This window comes from Acanthaster planci, linkage group LG14 (genome assembly GCF_054643075.1).
Source record: "Acanthaster planci isolate LZ-2023a linkage group LG14, COTS_SCS, whole genome shotgun sequence".
Lineage (NCBI taxonomy): Eukaryota > Metazoa > Echinodermata > Asteroidea > Valvatida > Acanthasteridae > Acanthaster > Acanthaster planci.
This window is the reverse complement of record NC_141790.1, coordinates 11,428,212-11,453,213: the sequence shown is the minus strand read 5'-3', so window position 1 is coordinate 11,453,213 and position 25,002 is coordinate 11,428,212. Positions and strand designations below refer to the sequence as shown.

General features: G+C 42.2%; 3 protein-coding genes across 11 annotated transcripts in view; 2 read left to right on the top strand and 1 right to left on the bottom strand.

Moving 5' to 3' along the window:
• LOC110981018 (uncharacterized) overlaps nt 1-3,750 on the top strand; it is a 45,654-nt gene extending 41,904 nt beyond the window's left edge. For all 9 annotated transcript variants that reach the window (XM_022238155.2, XM_022238161.2, XM_087145740.1 and 6 more), the window contains 4 exons: nt 350-495; nt 803-904; nt 1,080-1,221; nt 1,514-3,750. In XM_022238155.2, the coding sequence (XP_022093847.2) occupies nt 350-495; nt 803-904; nt 1,080-1,221; nt 1,514-1,781 (658 nt within the window). In that variant the 3' untranslated portion in view covers nt 1,782-3,750. The remainder of the gene's footprint in view (nt 1-349; nt 496-802; nt 905-1,079; nt 1,222-1,513) is intronic.
• Nucleotides 3,751-4,126: 376 nt separating this feature from the next.
• psmd1 (proteasome 26S subunit, non-ATPase 1) overlaps nt 4,127-25,002 on the top strand; it is a 31,366-nt gene continuing 10,490 nt past the window's right edge. Inside the window, exons 1-17 of the mRNA XM_022238077.2 lie at nt 4,127-4,273; nt 5,393-5,436; nt 5,685-5,758; nt 6,134-6,197; nt 6,325-6,430; nt 6,810-7,012; nt 7,332-7,409; nt 7,586-7,720; nt 7,854-8,002; nt 8,463-8,553; nt 8,840-8,974; nt 9,481-9,569; nt 10,007-10,259; nt 10,503-10,614; nt 10,800-10,876; nt 11,023-11,082; nt 11,423-11,643. Coding sequence (XP_022093769.1) covers nt 4,255-4,273; nt 5,393-5,436; nt 5,685-5,758; nt 6,134-6,197; nt 6,325-6,430; nt 6,810-7,012; nt 7,332-7,409; nt 7,586-7,720; nt 7,854-8,002; nt 8,463-8,553; nt 8,840-8,974; nt 9,481-9,569; nt 10,007-10,259; nt 10,503-10,614; nt 10,800-10,876; nt 11,023-11,082; nt 11,423-11,643 — 1,910 coding nt within the window. The 5' untranslated portion in view covers nt 4,127-4,254. The remainder of the gene's footprint in view (nt 4,274-5,392; nt 5,437-5,684; nt 5,759-6,133; nt 6,198-6,324; nt 6,431-6,809; nt 7,013-7,331; nt 7,410-7,585; nt 7,721-7,853; nt 8,003-8,462; nt 8,554-8,839; nt 8,975-9,480; nt 9,570-10,006; nt 10,260-10,502; nt 10,615-10,799; nt 10,877-11,022; nt 11,083-11,422; nt 11,644-25,002) is intronic.
• LOC147796852 (5-hydroxytryptamine receptor 2B-like) lies at nt 14,507-19,354 on the bottom strand. The gene is made up of 3 exons (XM_087145742.1): nt 18,866-19,354; nt 17,210-17,540; nt 14,507-16,280 (listed from the first exon to the last, which is right to left on the bottom strand). The coding sequence occupies exons 1-3, from the start codon at nt 18,920-18,922 to the stop codon at nt 15,211-15,213; spliced, it is 1,458 nt and encodes a 485-aa protein (XP_087001868.1). The 5' UTR covers nt 18,923-19,354; the 3' UTR covers nt 14,507-15,210.

The window sequence follows — 25,002 nt, the reverse complement described above, 5'->3', positions numbered from 1 at the left end:
CCAGCTTAGCCGAGAGTTTTTGCTTAGCGAGGTTTTACGTGCTTAATGAAAATCAACAGGAAATCAGTGGCAGGCAATGTTAACGTCATTTTTCAACGTTGGTAACTTGCTGCTGCTGGATAGGTAGATTAAGGTGGGAAATGTGGCAAAAATATCGTTCTGTGATGCACTCAAGCTGAGCTGCAAAAATGTGATTACACTGCCAAACGATTGGCTGAACTGATTAGGCCCTACGTTGGAGTGTTGACGCACGCAGATGCAAAACCTTGTCACAGAAAACAGGCGCCATTTCTACCTAGAATTCATACACGCCCTCACCGTTGAAAGCTTCCTGTGTTCTTTTCCTTAGGCCTATCCACGATGCAGTGGACAATAATTGGTTGGCCCTAGTGCGCCTGCTTCTGAGGTACGGCGCTGATCCGCTCATTGCGACCTACTCCGGCAGGACGACCATTAAGTTGGCGCGAACTAAGCCCATGAAAACATTCATCATCGGTAAGTGGTCATAGGAGGATATATGCCTATGTTTTGACAGTGTGCTTGCCAGTTACTCTCAAAACTCTGAACAGTAAATTCAACAGCTAACTTGAAAGACATAAACTTATCTCCACATGCCGAGAATGGAATTAGGTGTTTTTGCCATTTTAATTGAAGGATCGATCTCTAACAGTCATTTTCATCGTTGCATCTTCTTCGCTCAAAATCTCCTGCGCTTGTGGAGTTTACAGATTGTAATTTTGTTGAAAAGTCCTGCACTTTAGCGCGTGGACTAATCATGGAAAATGTTGTTTACTGTCTGCAGGCTACCTCAGCGACATTAATGGAGAGTGGGAACTAGACGAAGATGATCCGTACCAGAGCAATCTAGATCTACGCTGGCACATCACTGGAACACATTCTTTTTGTAAGTTCAGACAAGACCCTTAAATCGATCGTCGCATTCGATGGTCGATGTTTTAACTGTCATAATTATGGAAATTGGTGCTACTCCGAGCGTTCAACATACTTCCATGCACTATATTTCAATATTAAGGGGGTTTTGGCTTTAATTGTGAATGGGGTTTTTTTGGTGTATATAGATGCAAATGACCTAGCAGCGTGTGATATCTTCCAAGACATTCCTGAAGGAAGAAAAGAAGAAAGCGATGGAGAGTTTTTGTTTGAAGTCAGCGACACACCACATCTTACAAGCTACAACATCCGTCTTCCAAACGACCAGAGGTAGGAGGCAGTAAGCCAGATGTAATATAAATACATTACATGGAGTGAACAGTAATTACCTTTTTTTATTTTCAAGACAAATTTGTTATACCAACAGTAATATGTCTCAGGTTTTCCCGGATATTTCTCCTTTGAAAAGCATGTTATGAATGTACCAGAATATTGTTGTGTGTGGGTGAGTTCAGTTCGGCAAAAATTACGTAGAGAATTTACAGCATGCAGTTTCAACAACTGTAATTCTTACCAATGGCAGACCTTGTGTGTTTAAACGAACCCTCGCTCATTTCTACAGGGCTCGCAATTGGTTGCTACTGTCTGACGTCACGGACCAGCTCAACACCACGCGAGCGGACTTTCTGGCCAGCAACCAGACCGTACGCAGCGTGACAATGACCCGCAAGGAATTCACGGCGGCCATCGAAGGATCGCAGCTCAACCATAGCCCTCCCCAGAAATCAAAAATGGTGCTAGACGAGACTTTAGGGGATTACGTCGTCGAGCTCTTAGAGCTTACCAGCGACCTACGGAAAATTCTGCACATTGATGAAGTTTATATCTAGGAGAATGGCACCTGCTCTGTCCTGAGAAGAGAGTTCGACTTATATTGGTTACATTATTTGCCCATGCAAGATTTCGTACTTATCAACAGTACCTTGTAAAACTTGGGAGGTATCCCATATAATTTACAGGATTAAAATCATCTTTGTACACGTAAATCGGACTCTAAAATATGACTCGAACTTGTATACAGGCTGACGACAGCACGCGTTGCTATGCTGATATCCTCATTCGCAAGTATTGTGTGATTGGGCCTGAGAACGAGGCTCCCCCAGCGCAGACAACAGGCTGGTGCTTACGGAGTAGTGCTCTTATCCACTGACATAATGCTCCATGCGCTCAGGGTATATGACGAAGATGTCGACAGAGTGCGTAAAATGTGTCCTACACGTTCTTTTTTTGGGTAGGGAGGGGGCTTTTCGAAATCTTGCTTGTGAAGGTTTCATGTGGAAATGTTTTTTTAGGAGCCAAGCTACTGTTCAAGGTATCACTTTTGCTGAGTGGGACTAACTCCAGAAATTTAAAATTATCACTTTAACACTGCTCACTTTGCTGGAGTATTGATTTATAAACCTGCTGCACGGTGAGAACACCGTGGTATATCGCGAGCCTAGAGACACGTGGCTGGAACGTAAAGAGATGTCCAGTTTACTGGCAGCTGGTTCCCGTATCTGTCGTCAGTACTAAATGGTTGCAGTCGTATCATGGCAAGAGGCTGCGTCCGGCAACCAGTGACCAGTATGTACGGACACGCAAAACATGAAGTGTTTTTTTCAATGCAATGTATCTGTAAGTACACCGTAGTACAATATTTTTGTAATCGTTTATTATTTTCAAACTTGATTTTTATGAATCGTAATTCTGGCTTTTCTACTTCGGTGATTATGTTAACAGCCTAATCACGGTTTCCAGAAAAAAAAATGAAGCGGGAAAGGTGTGCTGATGTACGGGGAGGGGAGAGGCGATTTTTTTTTCTCCCACAAGGACCGACCCTGTGCTCCCCTTTTATATAAAGTGTGTGGCCTCTGGCTGCGGTGTTGCCGTTAACGATGTTAAATTTGAGGTGTCTCGGATACTATGACCAGCTGCTTTACAGGCCAATTTGACAAGATCCAGAAACTCTCATTCCTGGTGAGCTTGTAACTTACTGAAAGCCATTGCAGTCATTTGAAACACGTTTATTATTCACTTTCCCTTCATCGATTGTATTCATTCAATTCTGATGTTTAAGGCAACACTTCTTTTGTATTCTACCGTAACCAAGGCCACGTTACGTTGTAATGTACATCGCAGGGTAACATTACAGTATGACATTTATGTTGACCGAATTTAGTATGATTATTGGCTGTCTTGCGAGTACGGTTTTCTTCACGTTTTTCCAAGGGCTGCGGCTTCTCCCCGTAGACATCGACATGACCCACTTTCATAGCTCTGCTTAATTAAGCACAAAATTTGCTTAAGCGGGAAAAGATTTGCTTAATAAACAAAAGTTACCAGCTCAAACTCTATCTGGTTGTCATGCTAACCCAAAAAACACCTAAATACAATGCCAAAACAATATACATCACATTGAATTTGGGCTGGTTACCTTATTTATCAAGTAAAGTTTGTTTGCACTTAAGCAAATTTTGTGCTTAAGCAGCTCTATGAATTTGGTTTTCAGTGGAGGGACTGAAATGTCGACTAAAATGCAAGTCAAAATTAAAACACTTGCCCATATCTTGTTCGATTATAGGAGGTTTGAAAGAAACAAACTGTGATTTCAGTAGATCAAAAACGATTTTGCTTTGAAAAAAGGAAAGATTTTCCTTTAATGGTTAACGCTTAAGCATACAAACAACTGAATATATATACAAAACCCGCGTTTTAATTGACTTTTCTGTGATTTTGTAACAAGAAAGGACTGAAAGAAGGGTTCTTGTTGGTTTGGGAATAAACGTCATGCCGTCCTATATTGGGGCGGGTTTTGCACCCTTTGTTGTCTGTTGTACATGTATATTTATTCTCCGAAGGAAATTACGGGGAGGCTCTACATTGATCCCGTCGTAAGTAGTCGTCAGGAAATGTTTGGCCAAGTGAAATTTTTAAGGAATTATTCGTGAGTTTGCAAGCACAGATGGAGATTCACATTGTTTTGGAAAACTGGAAAAGGGAAGTAAATCAATAAGAGCAAGGTAAGTTGAAAAAAAACAGACAACGAAGTCGGACCACGTTGACGTCGGAAACAGGACTCCACACATGACAGGAATTCCGGAAACAGTTAACTGCAGATCTCGCTCCTTGGCCTCCGTCACGCCCCCTGTGTATGTAGAGAAGGATTCGACTCCGTGAAACTTACACAGCGCCCTCTATTGCCAATCGATGGTAAATTTCCACCATTTTGCTTTCGGGCACAACTCTCGGAAGCCTGCGAACGAGACAACTATATAAATCTGAATAATTTCGGGCTTGAAGCAACAGTGAAGGGGCTACAAAATGAAGTTAACATCAGCAGGTATCATTTTTCAATACTGCGTAAAAATATGTGTTCGAATGACAAGAGGAAAGTCGGTAACCGTGTATTTTTGTGTTGTACGTTTACCCATGTCTCGCTGAGTCATTGCACATGTACATGCACTACATAGTACATGTACATGTGCAGTAGCCTATGCATTGCCATAGCCCCTGACTGGCATGACTGGGGCCAGTCTACTGCACTGGACTTCTTCCGTATCCTTGGCCCCACAACGGTCAATCCAAAATGTGGAGACTCTGCGAAAATGCCTTCTAATGAAACTCCTTTCGCGTGTATGGATCACTCACCCCATCATGCCCATCAAACCAATATCAGGCCTATGGGCAATTTCCATTTACCTAGTAGAAGTCTGTGAAATTTTGGTTTCGATTTGGTTGTCTTCACATCGGCCATTTGTTTACTACAGTGATTAACTCCCAATCGTTTGACCAATGCCAAACCCAGTAATAGCTCTGTCTGGTTCCCAGACCAAACAGATAAAGTCAAACGATCGAGAGTTAATCACTGTATACGAATGGCCGATGTGAAGAGGACCAAATTGAAACCAAAATTTTACGTACTTCTACAAACTGGAATTTGCCCATATTAATACATCAATGATCAGATGGGGTTAATGAGCCATTCTTGTGAAATGGGATTCATAGAGGGTGTTTTCGCCGAGTCTCCAGTTTTTGGGTGGACCGTTGTGGGGCTAAGGATACTGAGCTGAGGGAGTCCAGTAGACTGGCCCCCAGTCTAGGGCTACTGGGCGAGCATAGTCAGATTGTGTGTGTAATATACAAGCCATAGGGCCTAACATTACTGGTTTGAAAATCGTCCATTTTTGCTTCTGGGTCTCTGTTTATAAATATAATAATGTCGTCTTTGCTTAAAAGGATTGAATAAATTTCATAAATGTTAGACACTATCGAATGTGCATCTGTTTATGATTGCTTGATTGCAATTCCAACTGCAAAATGTGCAACATCATCATGACCAGTTGATGAAACCAGCGGAAGTCTGTATAGGCCTATCCGTACGTCAATAGTCATTCATTTTTACCCATTAACTTGCTAAATGTCAGCTACTGTTGCAATTTGCTTGAATTTCCCATTTTAGGAGGTGTAATTTCCCTCCTGGATGAGCCAGACACAAAGTTGAAGGTAATTGGACAATCTTTTCTTCACTGTTTTATAATTTGAATAAAAGCAGTTCTGTTAGTTTGTTGAGCATAATTTTTGTCAAGGAAATTAACAATTCATTTCTTTTCGAGAAAACGTTGGGTTATGGTGCCCTGCAAATCCAGGACACATGTAAATTAAAAATTAACATTTTACTTAACACTGTCAGAGGTGTTTTGACCTTCAAAGAACCATTTTGGCCATCTTTTTTTTTTTCCTATTTCACCCAGATTTTTGCTCTAGAGAAACTCAATCTACTTGTGGATGACTTCTGGGCTGAGATTGCTGATTCTGTGGAAAAAATGTAAGCAATTTGCAAATCTGCTGACCAAAAATCATGAACAAGTTAAAGATCTGTTTAATATAAGTAGTTAACACAAACAATTGATAGCCCTAACAGTCCCAAATCCTCCGATTTCAATATGATTTTACATACACCCTAAGGGAGTTAGGGTTAATATATTGTCATGATATTGGGGAGTAATTTCTCTATAAATCTTACGTTTGCATTCCCATTGGCTAGGTATGTTTCTCTTATAAAGGTTTTTATTCACTAAATATGGAAAAATATGAAACTTGTTTAGAAACTGATCAGGACCCCCTAGTACTATTTAAAATTAGCCTATTCACCAAATTAAAAATACTAAGTACAGTTTTATTTCTCTTCCGGTTTTTTCAGCGAGATGTTTTATGAAGATATTGGGTTTCCACAGAAGGAATTGGCAGCACTGGTTGCCTCCAAGGTAAAGTTGTAATCACAAATCATGAAATTTCTCAGAGAATCTTTCACAACGGGGAATACTAACAGTTCTAGCTCAGCGCATGACTGATTGAGTTCACTGTAATTGTTTCTGTTCTTTTTCTGTTCAGGTTTACTATCATTTAGGAGCTTTTGAGGAATCTCTGACATATGCGCTGGGAGCTGGGAAACTATTTGATGTGAATTCGTCTTCCGAATATGTGGACACCACAATATGTGAGTAAAGAGTCAATGAAAGTTGGTTTCCACACTTTTCAAACAGTTTATCTCCCAAAGATTTTAAACGAGTGGAGGAAAACATCTGAAGTTGACTGCTGATTTGTAAAGGTCCAGCTCAAATAAATGAGAATGATTGGTTTGTTGTGGATTATTAAATTGCAAGATTTCCATATTGTCTTATTTTGATTTGACAAGATTTAGGAAGGTAAAGCATAGCAACTAGTAATTTATACGGGCCTTGATGCCTTTGGAAATCAAATTACCCAAAGAATGTGGCATCGGACCCAATGCTGTGGTTGGCTTTATAGCATTTGGGAAGTTCTTTCGCAAAATTTTTTTCAAATCGTGGACGACACTATTTTTTTTTCCCCTCCAGCAAAATGCATTGATCATTACACGAAGCTGCGTGTGCACAACATGGAGCATCCTGACGACCCTAAGGAGATCGACTCCCGCCTAGAGGACGTCGTGGACAGGATGTTCCAGCGTTGCTATGATGACCAGGAGTACAAGCAGGTTGTCGGGATCGCCCTGGAAACAAGGAGGATCGACTCGTTTGAGAAGGCCATCATGCAAGCGGTTAGACCAGAAGCTGTCACAAATCTCATTTTGTCCTTAAAAATGGCTTGTTTTGGCCTGGACTTTTTGTTTAAAAAATTATGATGGTAGTCGGATATTAGAGCTGTTTAGAACTGAGTGTTTTCAGTCAAGGAAAGGGCTACAAACTTATGATAAGTGTTTTTTTGAGGAAGCTAATTTAGGGAATATCAAGAAGATTGTTGATATGTGAAGTTTTTTACAAGAAAATTTCAATTTCCTCCATTTTCCTTCACGATTTTGCTGGGTGTGTTCAGTATCTTTGAAAGCACAAATAAATGATTTTCCTTTCTTTTGACAGGATGACGTTAGTGGCATGCTGAGTTACAGTCTAAAGGTCACCTTAGCTCTCCTCCAACAGAGACAGTTCAGAAATGAGGTGAGCTTTGGTTATCTCAGCTTCGTCTGCCGACCGGACCAATCAAGTCGTTATTCTAGCTTACCAAGTGTGGTTGGAACAGTTTTAGCAAGTCCAGAAAATGGGTGTGGCATAATTTTGTCAGCTTTAACCAAACTATCCCAGACTGTTGTCCTACATTCATTCTGTCTGTCTAGGTCCTGCGTCTCCTGGTCCGTCTTTACATGAACCTGGCGGTGCCAGACTACATCAGCGTGTGTCAGTGTCTCATCTTCCTCGATGATGCACAGGCGGTCGCCGACATCCTCAGCAAACTCATCAAGGAGAGTCACGTGAGTCACATCCCGTTGCACAGCTTCAAAGAAAGTTTCCCCCGAAGTGGACCATTGAAAGGATAATTATTCTTTGAACAGCAGTGAAATTGCTCCTTGATAAGTATATTTTGTTTCCTCCATCGACCATCAGGACCAGACGTTGATGGCGTACCAGATCGGCTTTGACCTGTACGCCAGCGCCACGCAGCAATTCCTGGCCAGGGTGCAGGCATCACTTCGCGCCTCCAGCCCCGTCGCCGACACGCCGAGCAGCATGACCGAAGCAGAGACCAAAGACGGGTCAGTCCACTGATCTGGAATCTGCCCAGTTTCTGCTGAGCACATTTGCACGCTAAATGAAAATCTCTAGAGAACCTGCGATAATTCTTATAAACCACATGACATCTTGCCCAGTTTCTGTGCAGGGGGAAATTTTGTCCTCAGCAGGTTTATAAACTGACCCCATTTTCTCCGTCACGAGGACCTAGTCTCCAAGAGCTGACAAGCAAAACAGCACACTTATCAAAAAGTTGCTTAGCAAACAATCAGTGGGGAACCAGTCACATCGCATGCATCTCGTGTAGCACTTTTGCTGGTAACCTTTGCACACTGCAGAGCAAAACGGCCATGATTAGTTGATTAATCTACTTCGAAGAGTCAAAAATTTCCTCCAATGGCTTTAGTGTCTGACTTTTAGATTCCGTCCAGTTTTTTGGTGATTCGCATTAGTTTCAATTTTTCCCTTCCTCTCTGTTGCCAGTGATGCGATGGAGACAGACGTTAGCAAACCAGACATTAATGACACAGCTGACGAGGGCACACCTGTAGATGGACCGCCACCTGCTGCTAAGGTAATTACTCATCGTGCTAATGGGAAAAACCACCTTTTGTTAAACAGCGTGCTCACGTTCTACATCAATTCCTGAGTCCACCAAAATAATAGGAAACTTGGGGATGAATTTGAACACGTGGGGATAGGTTTGATTAACGGTGAGTGTTTCAATTAATTTAAATTCCCCTTTAACAGTACAGTTGGCGCAGTTATCTGTTTTGATTGAATTCGGACAGCGTACAACCTGTTTGCATTTTTTGTTTATAAAGAACGTCACTGAAATGTCACCCGTTTTGTAATTTTAGGAAGAGGACAGAATATACACAGATCGCCTCAATAAACTCATGGAAATACTGAGCGGAAGCATCACCATAGGGATCCATCTACAATTCCTCATACGAAGCAACAAGACAGACGTACAGATCCTCAAAAACACCAAGGTACGTACACGCCGAGAAATGACCTGCCTGAGAAAGATCAACTCTGATCTTTCAACTCTGATCTTTCAACTCTGATCTTTCAACTCTGATCTTTCAACTCTGATCTTTCAACTCTGATCTTTCAACTCTGATCTTTCATATAAAGGGTGTCTTCCATTCCAATTGTCATCTTGTATTGCCCCATAAATTGGACACGTGCTTTGCAATGGTTCAATTCCATTTTTTTGAGAAGAGGGTTTTAGTGGTTTTTGAAACTGTAGGTGTTTTTTCTTAAATATAGTTTTATAGAGCCTTTGTGGTCTGTTCTTGAAATGCCAAAAAGTTTAAGATTAATCTAAATGGGCTCAGTGCTGTGTTATGGTAATTCAGTTCTACTGTTTGTTGAAATTTATGCCGTTTAGAAAATGCAACAGACATGATCACTTTATTTTCATTCAAAAGTCTCCATGAAACTACATCGCCTGGGAATAAGAAGCCTGTATCTAAAGTGTCTTCTCCCTTTGCAGGATGTGGTCAGGAATTCAGTCTGTCACAATGCTACGGTCATTGCCAACTCCTTCATGCATTGTGGAACCACCTGTGATTCCTTCTTAAGGTGAGGATGGTACCTGTCGTCACAGCCGCGTCCAGAGCAGTCTGTCTGGGCTAGGGCTATCTCTGTTGTCGGCATGTGTCCACATGTTTGTAATCAGACAAGACTTTAAACCTAGTCCCAGCCACAAGATTGAGACACATCATAGCCAGACCTGCCAACCTGCTTTACGCCTTCCTGCGGTCAGGCAATACCACACAGTAGATTAAAACGTATATAAATGAGCCTTCAGTACATTTACAATTCCAATCCATTATGTGGTGATGCCTGACCTCAGGAAGGAGTACGACAGGTTGGCAGGTGCGCATAGCTTTCATGTCTGATTGGATTCATCTACAAGTGAAATGAGGGTATTGGAGTTGAAGAGTTACCAAACCTGTTAACATGACAAGTCATTGATTTCACTGGCATTTTGTCGTTTTCTTCATTTTCAAAATCAGAGACAACCTGGACTGGTTATCCCGTGCAACCAACTGGGCCAAGTTCACAGCCACGGCCAGCCTTGGGGTCATCCACCGAGGCCACGAGAAGGAAGCCCTGAATCTGATGTCCACTTACCTGCCCAAGGACACAGGACCGGGCAGCGCCTACCAAGAAGGGGGCGGACTGTATGCGCTGGGGTTGATCCATGCCAACCATGGAGCCAACATCACTGAGTACCTGCTCGGTCAGCTTAAAGAGGCAACCACGGATGTGAGTATTGAAGCTTTTTGACAGGGTTCCTACAGTCATGGAAAATCCTAGGAAGAAAAGTTGTCTGAGAAAGTCATTAAAAAGTCATGGAAATTGGGAAAAATAGGGCATCCTGGAATCCAGTAGTCTCAGGAAAAAGAAGTTATGAAAAAGTCGTGGAAATCAAGACCCAAGCAAGTGAAGCTGTGCATATTCATTTAAGTGTTACGTATTCATGACATACTGAATATGCATTTCTTGCAGATGGTCCGGCATGGTGGCTGTTTAGGCCTCGGTCTGGCAGCTATGGGCACAGCGCGGCAGGATGTCTATGAACAGCTCAAGTTTAATCTCTACGAGGACGATGCTGTCACAGGTCAGCCCACAAACTTCGATTAACTTTCATCTCACCGGTTCCAGAAGTTAATCAGCACGAAATAATCAACAGAGCTTGTTGCACGCCATGCAAGAAGTTGAATTTTTTTTTTATCAGAGAAGAAAATGAGAGAGCGAATTCTTTAGAATCATTGTAACTGGTACCTGTTTGTTCATTATTGATAGGTGAGGCTGCTGGGTTGGCTATGGGGCTGGTTATGATCGGATCTAAATCGGCATCAGCCATCGAGGACATGGTCAGCGTAAGTAATCCGCAAAGTTTTCAGAACAGAACCCCGAGAGCAATGTCCGCTTTCTTAGATTTTGAGGAAGATGATATTCTGGAGTATCTGTCAATATGACATTTGGCCTTGATTTGGTTGAAAGTTCTTGCCTTCCTGTTTTTCAGTATGCGCAAGACACCCAGCATGAGAAGATTCTGCGAGGCCTGTGTCTCGGTATTGCTTTGGTGAGTAACCTCTTGCACTAAACAAATGAATCACTGAAAAGTCTCAAGGGTTTCAGCTTCGTCAACTGATGCCTGAAGCTCGTTATCTTTTGCAGAATTCTACAGACAGGAGCACATGAATTATAAAAGCAAATTTTAGAAGCACTCTGGCGGCCAAAGATGCATGCAAGTTTGGGTTGCTTTCCCAAAATTTCAGACGTCATATTTCATTGACATCCCTTACGTATGCCTTAATAGAGAATAAGCCGGTTTTTCTTTCATACACAATGAGCATTTCTCCATTGTCGGGCTCTGATCAAGAGAAACGTGCCAACCACAGTCACCTTTCCATTGGTCACAGACGATGTATGGTCGTCTAGAAGAAGCCGACCCGCTGATTGAGAGCTTGTGTCGTGACAAGGACCCCATCCTAAGACGCTCGGGTATGTACACCATTGCTCTGGCCTACTGCGGGACAGGCAACAACCAGGCTATCCGGCGTCTCCTGCACTTTGCCGTCAGTGACGTGGATGATGATGTGCGTCGCGCGGCCGTCACCTCCCTCGGCTTCATCATGTTCAGGTAAGAACATTTTATTTAAAAGATGGTACAAAGCTTTAGTCTTTGAAAAGTTATGCCTTTCAAAATTCCTTAGTTGTGGCTATCTGAGAAACATTACTTTGTGTAACTCAGAGACGTGGGCTGTCCCTATTCCCAGTGGGCTAAGTTCATTCCCCTTATGTTTTACAGTTGCTGTTAAAGTTACAAAGCAAAACAGCCCTTAGTAGGGGTTACCTGTGCACCGATGACCACTTTTCCTTTAAAGAAACTGTTGCCACTGATAGCGAGCGGTGAGATTTCCCCAGGCCTCCAACAACTGATTTGAAATAAGTGGTAACATTACGGAAAGTTGTCTCACAACTCACAATTCACATAATGCAAAGCGGTGAGGTCTTTGAAATGTTTATCAAGCAGGATTTCAGATGTCAGTCTAGAATTTAACGGACATTTCTAAGTCAGGTGCCTTTTCAAGAACACCATGTCTGTATTCTTTCAGTGAATAATGGCATTGCATAGCATTTCTCTTGGACATAATTAAAGCCGTCTCTCAGAATTTAATTAATTGATGGGGGTAAAAAGTGAGGCTTTGGAAACGTCTTTAAAAGACCTCAACTACAACAGTGTTGAGTTTATTTTGTGTTTTGTACGATGTGCACCTGTCTTTCTGAATAAGATCACCCTTAGTAAGGCTTTAAATAAACATGTACATTTATTCTTATACTTTAAATGTGACCCGACGTACAAAAGTGAACAACAAAAGCAAACAAATAAGAGAACCAAAATTGAAGGTCAGAATATTAAAATACAGAATCTTTGTACCGCAGCGAAATGTAAACCAGGCCATTTGGGGCATTTTGATTTATGAATGCATGAAGTGTTTTGAGACTGTGGGCCACCATAAACGTCAGGATTTGCCAGAGACATTGCTCATAAATGCCAGAGAAATTTAGCGTCCTTGGGTGCTGAGGCATAAAGCTGTGAGACAGGTCATAACATCGTCGTCGTCCCAGCAATCCTCCTCATCATCTAGTATGCTATTGAAATCGGTAGATGTTTGCACTAGATTCCACAAGAGAGGAGGTGATGGGATGACTTTTTTTAGTGGGGCCAGAATAGGTTTGACTAACCTCTCAAACCATTTCAGATTTCACTGTCAAATCAAAGACAGAAACAAAAGGTACCAGCAAAGTCCAGCAAAAAAAGAAAGTAATTTGAAATAAATAACAAGCGTAAACGTGCTATAGCAGCCATTTGGTAGGGCCAGAAACCACAAATACATATGCGTACAGTAGACACGTGAACAGTGGATTTACCGTGACAACAAAATAATTTCAGAAACAGACGTTCAAACAATAAACCACACATGTACCGTAGGAAGATGATTCTACCGGGGGGGTCCCAGAAAAATAAAATCTCTCTAAAAATTTCCATCTTTCCAATGTGATCTGAGTACAATTGTCGCACACTTCTACAAACACTCTCCACATTTTGAAAATGCAAATTACACAACTTATGTAGGGGGACCTGTGCCCCCACCACATTTTCGGGGGGGGGCTACATGTATTTCCCCCTCCCGTTCCTACGTGCCTGCTGAATGTGTTGTGCTGAAAAGGAAATTAATCTAGGATTTTTGTTAACTTGTCTTTATGCAAACACTGCACATTTTAGTGACTATTACAGCATTTCCCACTCCATGAACAGTTGACCCTTTTCAAAACCACATCATCACAAACCTATAACGTAATGTGATTGACAACTTACTGCAACCAAGTTTCCCTTCAGAGATATTCATTCTAGCAGCACATGGTCAAGTGTCCAGCTCAAGGACACAAGAACTGTATACCATTGTGGCATTTACCCAAGGTCTTAAGCACAGACATACCGGTATTTCTTGGGCACGCTGGGCTCTTTATATATTCATATAAATTTAACAAGCCTTGCCCTGCCCAAGCCTTGCCCTGCCAAAGCCCTGACCTGCCCTTGTTACCTAGAGCTTTAATACCAGAGAATTAAGAAAAATTGCCTTCCAATAACACAGTGGGACTGCCCAGATAGGGATTCGAACCCACAGTTTTGAAGTCTCGGCTTCAAAATATAAACCCTCACAAAGCTCCCCCCCCCACCAACTGCCAGGCTGCAACATTCATCAACACTTGTCTCGGCCAGACGAGGAGAAAGTAGATGTCAAAAGGTTACATAAAACTGACAAAGGGAGGTCTGACTCCTCGGTCCGAGCTCAGAGTTTGACTGTGATTTACGTGCAACTCTGATTCATGCCAACATTGGCGCTTGGTACTGCAGCCTTGGTGTCTGATGGGATAGCTATCAATCCACAGTGATGCTATGCCGAGGGCAAATAGGAAGTGGAGTTTACCCCTCGGCAACCGAAACCGACAGACCAGAAGAATAAATCACCAACTCCTAACGGCTTGGACATCAGGTGCAAGACAGACAAGAGAATCAATTACCAATTATCCAAAGAGTAAATCCATCCCCGATGTGAAATTAATCCTTGTCTAATTTACACTGCAGTAGGTAAAACTAAACAGAAAATTTGCATTTTAACAAAGATTTAGTGGTTCTATTGTTTTGTTTTTTGTGGAAATAATGAGGAAGCTTCCTTTGGTGATGTAGAAAAAAAGAGAGTGCTACGTCACTGCGTACTATCGGCTGATTTGGCTTTTGTTACCGTATCACACTTCTAAAGAAATCTTTGACAGTTTTGTCAGAGTTTGGACTGTCAGTGTTGTCTATGAGTGATTTCCCAGACACTGCATTTACATAATGTAGACCAGTACTGTTGGTCACCAGTGATATATACATGTACTGTACCTTTAGTGAGTACCAGGAGCACTTTAATCATGTGTTTCTTTCCATCCCCCCCCCATCAAAATTTTTATTTCTTTGAATATAAAAAATTCCTGATGACGTTCTTGTACACTTTGAGTTTACAACTGATTGTTCTTGCATATATATAAATATATTTACATGTACTATCCACATCTGTAAAGGTGACATATAATTTTCAAAATACCGGTTTATGATGATTAGTTTTGGACAGCAAGCCAGTTCAGTGCATGCCAAAAAACTGGAGCTCGACATTGGTCATTCAAGAACATCAATACATGCGCATGTCATTGACCCTATCAGTGCGACCGTGTGCTGATTCACATGTACTGAATGTCATCGCATATCTGACGAACCAACGAATAGACCGTTCTGGTGATTTTCAGATTTTATCTCACGAACTGACGAATAGGTTGGACAGCAGTATTCGAACAAAGTATTGCTCATTGAGCCAAAAATATAAATTAGGAAATGATTTCAAAGACCAGTTTTGTATACATAAATCAAAAGTGGGTTGAATTTAATATCGAAAATGAGCGTGCAGTAACTGCTTAACTAAAAATCTGTTTTTCTCAAAAACGGTGATATTTCATATTTGTAGGTTCGTCAGATATGCAATGATGTGTTCAGACTGGTGCAATTTCAAATGATCTGTTCTCGAAAGACCTATATTTTAGAAACCTCAAACTGGCTCACTGTGGTCACGTTTTACTCAGTAACTCACTGTCTCCTTTTTCATGTCTAAACTGACTCAACTTTTGGACTAGGAGGTTTTATGTCAACAATTATGGTCTGTCTCTTGCGACTAGTATGACGCATTCTTCTCCTGTGAGACTGCTGACATGTGAGAAGTTTCCAAAAAGTCTTCTGGAAGGTCTTGTTGAAGATTGTGTAGATGAAGGGATTAACCATGCTGGAGGACCAGCCCAACCACTCGAAGACGGAGAAGACTGTCAGGTTGATCTGGCAGGAAGGGCAAAGGGCATAGAGGAAGTTGGCAAGAAAGAACGGCGTCCAGCCGATCACGAAGGCTGTAAAGACCAGCCCCAGGACTTTACTGGCCCTGCGCTCCGTGTTGATCTTGGAGCGGCGGCCCTTGCACAACGTGCCAGAGGTGGATCTTCGCATCTCGATGACCGTCCTGTCCAGGGCTCTGCCCACATGGCTGGCCGGCCGAAGGATCCTAGGACTGCTGTTGAGAGTCAGGGTCTCTGCTTTAAGCCTCTTGATAGGGTCAGTCACAGGCACGCTTTCCTCTTCGGGAAGCTTCCCAGAAGAGTTGAATGAGCTGTACTCATTGAGGCTGTTTTCATTGGTGTCCACAGCTTGGTATAACCAGGAGATGGCCTTACGTAGGGTGCTCTTGCTCTTTTGACTTACGTTCTCACTTGAATGTTTAGACAGACGTTGTGCTTTTGGGGTTGCAAATGCCTGGGCCTTCTTGTTCAGAGCGTGAGCCGTCCGGCTGTAAGTGACAACCACAATCACCAGTGGAATATAGAAAGCGACGATGGATCCGTAGATCATGAACAGCCGATTGGTCAGAGTGCAGACCTCCATGTCCAGGACCTGGGCCGAGGACAGGAACCCCAGGACAAAGATGGGGCTGCAGAGAAGCCCACTGATCATCCAGACGACGACAATCTTGCTGGGAGTCTGAAAGCGAGAGCGTCGTTGGGTAGAGAAAGGATTGCAGATGGCCAGGTAACGATCCAGCGAGATGGTGCAAATGTGTAGGATAGAGGAAGTACAACAAAGCACGTCCAGACTCACCCAGATGTTGCACATGGCCGGGCCCAGAATCCACATACCTGCCAGGAAACAAATTAATGTTGTTATTTCACACCCGAGAGTCAAGTGGTTAATTCTTGTGGTCAGCAAGCATTTGTAACAGTTGCCTGAGCTCCAACTGTGGGTATACAGTGCACACTTCCCAAATTTTTTTTAATACCTTTTTGGTTGGGTGCCCTCTGCAGGTATATAAGACTGCTGCGCACATTGGGGCGTTGGTCATTTTTCCAGTTTCTTTATTGGTGTAGACACTTTTACGTTTGGGTTTCTTTGCCTTAGCCGTGCCCTCTCCTCCAGCCCCGCACCTGCACTGGTCTTATTACTAAGAAGTGTTACCTGATATTGTAATTTATCTACATTTGTTAATTTGTCTTTGGATATCTTTGTACATGTAAAACATCTTTCTGTGATTTCAATACTAACTTTGGGAAGCACCCCCGAAGTCTGTCATGTTGCTGTGTGTTTTTTGGGGGGTTTTCAGTTTGTATTCATTTTCCCACACACCGGTCTGCTCGGCCTTTTACTCAGTCAAACCTGCCACAAGGATAATATGGATAGTTCCAGATGGCCTTCGATTGTTGTGTTGATCCGCTATCAACTCCGTTGCGTTTTGACTAATCTCAGCACGGTTTTCTGGTGATCAATTTCGTTCTCTTTCCAAAGATGTACAAGAGTCCGGGAGGTGTTTATATTTTGTTTGTTGAAACGGATGGTTTCAAACCCCAGACCAGCAACTGGATGGCCTCCAGGTTGTGCATGGAAGGTGTCATTGATTCGGGAATTAAAGTCTATGGGTCAGGAACATGACCTTTCCAGCATACATGTGCAGTGCGTGTTCATAGATTGTACATGTATCGGTGCTCTTTTGATGTTTAAAGTTTGCGTGTAGGGTAGTTGTAGTGTTACTGAAAGCAAGAAATTGCTTTGAGCAAAAGGATAGAGTACTCACCAAAAATGTACTTGATCAATGCCATGGGCATGACCAACAGCGCCACCATGAGATCAGCGACTGCCATGGACAACAGGAAGTAGTTGGTGGCACTGTGGAGTTTGCGCTCTGTTATGATGGCCAGGCATACCAGAACGTTGCCAGCGATCGAGACGACAATTACCAGCAGGAGTACCAGGAATACCCAGTGGGGATTGGATGTCTGGACGCCCGCCTCAGGATCCCAGGTGGTGTTTTGGGCAGGAGGCGTGGTATTCAGTGGAAGGGTGGGGCTCGAGATGGATGGGGCACTGCTCATGACGATGTCGACTGGGCTGTGCTCAAACTTCGCCTGTGATATTAAGAGATCAGGAAAGAGAGGAACAGGTGGATAATTTGCATGGGTAATTGATTGATCCAGCAGGTGGGTAGCTTTCCAGTGCTACTACATAACATCATCTTATCCACTTCTTCCGTGACCAGTTCATGGACATAGCAATACTTGGTTTTACGGTGCACTCACAGAAAGTGCTGACCATACCAGCACCAGCACATGTGCCACCTGCATCGCAATAATGCCTTATCTCATTTGTGATTTTTTTCTGTCCTGTAGTCAATCAGTTGTGCGTTATCACATTCTGTCCTTGCATAATAGTTTGTTCTGCAGTGTGTTGGTTATGCAGATTACATAATTTTTGTGTACCCATGATACACAGCCCTTGGTTGTGATGGAACCTATTCTTGCTAAGCAAATATTTTGTGTACTTAGCAAATCCTTGAGCTTAGCTCAGTGAGATACCGGTAGATCCCTGATGGTTATTTCATCTAGTAGCTTATTCTCATGAATAAATTTCAGGGATCACTTATACATTTTGAATTTTTTTTTCCCCGAATCACGTCAGTTTGACAAATGTTTGGGGCGCAGGTGTGCCACGGCCATGAGTGCTTGATTATTTTGCAGGTCTGTTTCTGCGTCAGGGTTTCACTTTCCACTGTCCAGCAGTAACAGAAGGTTTCCGAGGCAGCCTTAATTACACTATTGGTCTCCGTTCCCAACCTTCATTTTGGGTCCTGCACGTGGCGTGCCACGCGCGTGGTGTGATTGCAATGTTTTCACAAAAGCATTGAATGCCACGTGATGCCAAGCTCAATTGGCCCTGCTGGGTAAAACTTGCCAGGAAAACATCTCTCTTTTGGGGGGGGAGGGGAGCGTTGGGAGGGGTGGGGATGTTTGGCCCCAGTGCATGCCGCAAAGTGCAAAATCATGACTTAAAATCATTTCTTAAATCAACTAAATCATTTATATAATGGTTTATGCAGTACTAGATCACACTGCTCACAAGTCTGCCTGATGACTGAGACACAAAAGTATGACAAAAAAAGTAGTCAAAGAAAGAAAACAGTATGCAATTGTTCATAAATATATTTTTCAAAGCAATAACAAATATTTTCACTTAATATTACACAGTATCTGTTTAACAGTCATTGTTAATTCACTCCCAAGTTCTTTAAATTTTACCTGTAACCCTAATCTTGCCAAATCCAACAACATTCCAGGAGATGTCATTTACACCATTTTTTTAAGGGCTTAGGGATACATCCTTTGTTGACAGAGAACTATAGACTCAAGTTAAAACCATTATGGCTCAGTTAAAAGTTCTGTACATGTTTACTCACCAGCTCTTGCATAGGGAGACTCTCTTTAAGCATTGATGCCTGCGGCAAAAGTTCCATGATGCAACTGTCAACCAGACCTTTTCAATTGAATGATCGATCAGACTTCTGACAGGCACATTCAAGTATTCTGAAATGCTTGCACCTTTAGAAAGCCAGCAATAACAGGAATCTTATCAGGCAGCGAGTAGCTCATAACTGGTGTTCAAACTCAGTCTGCTCAGATGCCAGTCGCTCAAATGATGACATCTCAAATACGAGCGGGGAAGTTCTCCCGGAAGAATTGGCCCAGAGGGAAACCAGCTTTTGTACAGTCTCTCTGAGCCGTTACATGTACACTGTGTGTCCACGATCATTGCATTGAAAAACTTGAAATCTGATGACCATCGGCATCTGTCGGCGCTGCGCGCAGTCTTTAATTTGACGCGTAATTACACGGTGTCCTTTGGTCATAAAAGAGACAAGTCACTTTGAGAATATGCTGGTACTTAGCCAAGTAACCGTGCATCAGTGCATTAGGCTCAGTGAAAGTGTTAATTTTTATCGGTCAAGTACAATAAACATTAATCTCAAAATGATTTGTGTAAACACCTTTAGTTCCAGTTCCATGTTACAAACTGCATTCCCCCATAACAAACTGGCCACATTTATCTCAATCCGTCTAATGGAGAAGTCCTTTTGCAGTCACTCAGTTTCCATGGTAACGGACGATGCCCTGTCCAGAAGAGAGAGACCCATCCTCAGTGATACAGAGCACAGCCAAGACTGACCAAGCCACCTTACCTGCCTGGAAGCACGTACATGTACACCTTTCAGCGGGTGTTCACTTGCTGTGTGCGGATCATTTGGTTTGTTGATTGACCATTTGAAACATTAGCACTGGCTGCGAGTCTCCAGTTCCATGACCACTGTCCCATTGGTCAAGCGGTCTCCCACGTCACCAGTTCCATGCAGCACTGACTTGAGGTCATCCGCCGGCTTTGTTTCAAGATTGGACGTTGTTGATCTCACGTTTCTTCATAAATTATTCATTAGTCTCCTGTAGTCTCAACAAGCTTTGCAATTTTCCCAGAATGAGAACTTGGGAGTTTCTGTCAGCTGGCCTCTGAAATTTCTGTGCGTCATTTGGATGAAATCTGACCATGTTCTGACAGCAGACATGTTAGCTGGTACTGTCACTTTCATCTCTGTGTAATGTTGTCAACCTACAAATAACATTTCTTGTTTCCCAGTGTAAAAGCTGAGAGCAAGAAATCTCAGGATGTTAGTTATAATACACCCCTTTCTCATAATCCATGTATATGATACCCAAAAAAACAGTAGCCTGTTCTTGAATCAGGCGAATGTAAATTTCACTTACTGTATGTTGTAAAATCCTCTAACAGTTGAATTGTTGGAAAGAGGGCTAAAATATGGCATGAGACAATTATACGGTACATACATATGTACATGTATTCATTTAGGACCAGTATACTACACATATTCCAGAGGTTAGGGGTCCAAAAGTGTGACATTTTTGTGTCCCTGTTACATCTGACCTTTGTTATTTTACATGGAAATATCACCGGAGTCAATTTCAAACTACATGTATTACTATTTGTTTGGCAGGTAATTTGCATTGATTCATCACTCTTGGAAATTAGAAAATGTGTTCTGAACTTACAAAATCACATGTCAGATGTAACAGGGACACGAAAAAAAATGGACCCCAAATTTCTGGAATTACCCATGTACATGTATACATGAAATAAAGAGGGCCCCCCCTAAGTTGCTTGTTGAAAGAAGTCCAGCCCTCTTGCTTTCAATTTTTCTGCAGTTGGCCAGTTTCAGAGTTACATTTTTACGGTAAAACTTCTGTATTATTATTTCTTGCTGCTCAACTGCCCTGCAGCATCAATACAGATACATGTAATGTGCACTCTACATAAAGGATTTAAATGTTCTGAATTTCGCTGTCATTTTTCAAACAATCTCATTCTGTTTGTCATTGACTACTTCCACATATCGTTAGGTAAATTAGGCAGGCATGTATTTTGTTTATGTATACACAAAAGGCTTTCGTGAATCACATATTTGACAGGCATTTTTTTTCCTCCTTCAACGTTGATAAAGATCCATCTCTCTGCTGTGATGACTGCCATTACACTCCACATTTTTTTTCCAAAATGACATCAGCAGACCATTCCAGCGAAAGCCGTATTGAATTGAAATGGGAGAAAAATCCAATTTCATTGAAGGACAAAATGCAAGGAGCTTGTCCCACAGTGATGTCGTCGTAGGTTCCTGTGACATTTGATTTATTTCGTATATAATTGGATTTTGTTTAGCTTTGAGATGATTTCTGTCGTGCTCTGTTGTGTCAAGGATTCGTGCATTAGTATTTTTTTTTCATCTGTTGGTACATAAATTCAACTATGATTTAGGGCTGAGTCAATTCGAATAATTCACTATTCGAATGTTCGACGTTCAATTCGTTCAAATCGAGTATCCAAATACTCAGTTGTACCGACCGGCAGATTGTCGATCAACAATGCATATACAACATCAGTTTCAATAAGGCACACAATCGTACATTGTAATCACTATTACAGCTTCTCACATCTAGGACTATCTCCAGCCACGATTTAGCAAGATGTAAAAGATGAACAATACTTCTTGCCCTGTTGAAAATTTGTATTTCTTTTAAATTGTTCCATGAATAATTTACTCTTTGAATTGTAAGACTTCTGTCACTTTTCATTTGAATCTGCTTGAAACAAGCCTCCAGAGTGCAATTTTCCTCATTTAAAGTAAAAGAAAATTGTCCCTTCCTTTTCATGCATTTTGCATTCGAATATTCAAATTCAGAAAATAATATTCAAATATTCAATAATCTATCAAATATTTGATTATTCTCGGATATTCGGCACAGCCCCGCTGTGATTGCTGTTGCCCGACTGTTGTAGCCAAAGTTGTTGTAGCCAAAGTGTTGTAGCCGAGGGTTTTGTGAAGCCCTTTGGAGTTAAATGAAAATGACAACAGCTGCATCATTTTCAATTTATTGATCATATTGTAGAAAATTTATTTCGAAAATCAAATCACACTGAATATTTGAGCTTTGTTGTTTATTTTTTTTCACCTGGTGCTGATTTCTTCAGGCTATAAACAAACTAGAACATCTCGAGCTGCATGTAAATTCTTCTATCATGGAGTCAGTTTTTTCACACGTTATATCACACGTTAAAAAATAACAAAGTTGGAAACCCCAAGACACGAGAGGATTATGAAACTTGTTTGTCGCACCAAAATATCCCGGGGCGGTAGGAAAAATGACGAGACAACAAAGGTTGTTTACAATTGGAGACGCACACCAGAAATGTAGGTATATCTTCAAACATACCTCCAACATGGCTATGATTTAACCATCAGGGTCTGTCCTTTATTCAAAGGCTTCCATTCAGCTCTTTTGTAATGGCACTACTTCAATTGAAACCACAGCCTCTGCTCACTGAGTGCAGGGAACAACCTGCAACTTGAGTGTCCATCCATTGGCAGTTTGTCATCAGTAGTGCAGTGCACAAGTACTAGCAGGACAGAGTCACAAACCAATCCGCTCCAAGCGGGAACAAAAGAGGGCGTTTTCAACTGAAATTGACAGTCCTTTGGTAAGCACTCGCCGCATAGGCACAGGAGTTAATGCATATTTGACGTGGAGCACGCTGAGTACGTGCAACGATTTTAGTCTGGAATGTATGGTCTTCACTTGCACGCCGAATGCATACAAAACCCTGGTAGGAAAACCTAATGCCATCTGTCTTTTTTTGGCCGGTGTGGGTGCTCTTCAACTCAGGGCAGATACCAGCAAAGATTCTTGATTTTTCGGCGCACACCGTCCTGAACTAGATACATATAACTCCTGTAATGTTCCCTGGTAACCGGCCTTCACTGCAGTGCAGTTTAATGCTTGTATGCTCTGGATTCGAACAATGCCCAGAACAAGTTCCCTTCCTCATGCCAGGATGATAATACACTTCACTTGTGCATTTATGACCTCAATTAAATGTTGGGGTAGAACTTTATCCAAACACTAATGAGGATAGCAAGTGTTCTCTGGGGAAGCTGAGAACAACCTGCTCGGAAGGAAACTGATCATAGATCATAGATCTCGTTCTTGTAGTTTACCATTCTTGAGGGGGACAATAACGTAATTTATACTGGTTAATGTTTTGGGTGCACTGATCCAGATATTGGCAGAGTCTGGCTACCAACTCATTTCTTTCCTGTGTTTGTCATGTGACCTGTTGCTTTGTGTCTTTCTTCCTTCATGTTTGCATTAAGGTGGGGGTAATCATGAGTCCTTCACCTTTTAGGTTTTTTGTCAAATCTTAGTAGCTTGCTATCAAAAAACACAGTAAACATTTACCCTTTCTTTTTTACCGTTACATTGTGGAAGAAAACACTGCTTTGTTGCTAGGAAAAAGTCTAAAACCCAAATGTGAGACCAGGCAGAAACACCACATGCACTTGAAATTCCAGTTTGTTACAAACTTTTTGAAGAGAATCTTATGCTACTCACTGTTGCCTCAGAGTTTCCACTGAAGACAGAAACTGGTTCTAGAATTACACAAATCCTGCACTTCCATCTCAAAGTTGGAGCTACATGTAGAACTACAAGGGAAAAAGGAAAACACCAGTCACAGGTACCAGAATCTCCACTGTGCCGAGGGCTTCAGGGAACAACCTCGCTTCCCTGCACTATGTATGAAAGCTGGAAGATTCAGGATAAAAGAAACGCCGCTCTCCGAAAAAGGAAAATATTTCCTGGGAGAGAGACAATGCAAGACATTCACTCGCCCAGCTTTTGTCCTGAGGACTGTTCCCCAGCAAAAATAAACAGCGGACTGAACACTGCCTGACTGGCACTGCTTCTCCTTGAAATCCCAGCCAGCTGGCCAAATTAATTGCCTCTTTCTGAATGGGCGCATGGTCAACAGGAACTTGAGTCTCTTGTCTGGGCTGTATGGGCGCATCCTAGCACCTTACACCCATGTTCTTTGGTCCTGTAGGGGCTGTAATAGATCCAGGGATTATGGGGGTACAGCTCCCCTCTCTCCTCTCCCTGAGGGTGTTGGGAGTGTGAGACCTCGACTAACAAATGAAAGATACAATCCCTTCAGATTGATGGCTTTTGGAGAGGTGCAGCTTGTTTGGTCTGTTATTGAGGTTGTCTAACATGACACTCGTTTCTGCCGGGTGAACAATCCCCCAGGAATTTCTCTGAAAGTTTTTAATCAGGATTCAAAAGGAGGATTTACCCTACTAGCGTGGAATGGAAAGAGGAAAGCAGGCTTCATGGACTCACTCAAACTTAAAGTTCAAATGCTACCTGTTCTCACACCTCCACCCACCCACCTCTGTAGACGTCTTCTAACAGTCAACGACAGTTGTGAAAAACTGACAGAAAAGAACAAACAACACACTGACTGGACAAACTTCAATAAAATTCTTCTTCTGAAATACTGTAACATGGTATGTGTTGAACAAAAACAGAAAGCAGAGCAAGGTAAGGAAAAGAGTTATACAAGCCAGCCTGTGGAAACCACAAATATTAATTTCATTCCCAAATCAGACAGAGTACAAATGAGATAAACAAATCCTCCTTTATTTAATTGGTACAGACTGCATCTGAGTTGCATCCTGTTATTTCAAGTCTGCTGTTCACTGGTCAGTGCCATCCTTCCGATAATCACATAATCACGGGAATGATGAGTCTTCTGAGGAGATGGTTACTCAGCATTCATTAGTCACTCACAGCTGACTGTCGACTTGTGCATTCCAAGAAACATCCCTGCCAACACGGACCAACTCCCAGGCCAGTGTCGTGCTTGGTGATGCGACTTGACCCAAACTGTGCACATGCAAGTCTGTCACACTTATCCATCAACCCTCACTGTCTATAAGGAATATCCCCCCCCCCGACCTGTCCCAAAAGAAGAAACAAAATCACCTGCACCCATATTTCCTGTGTGTTACCGTTAGCTCACAGGGAGAAGTGCTGCTGGGGTATCAACAGCTCTTGTGTGTATTTCAGAAAGCTGTCCAAAATTCTGTTTGCCCCTGTCCATGTTTGCTTTCTGTCCATAATTGCCACCTGCCCACGC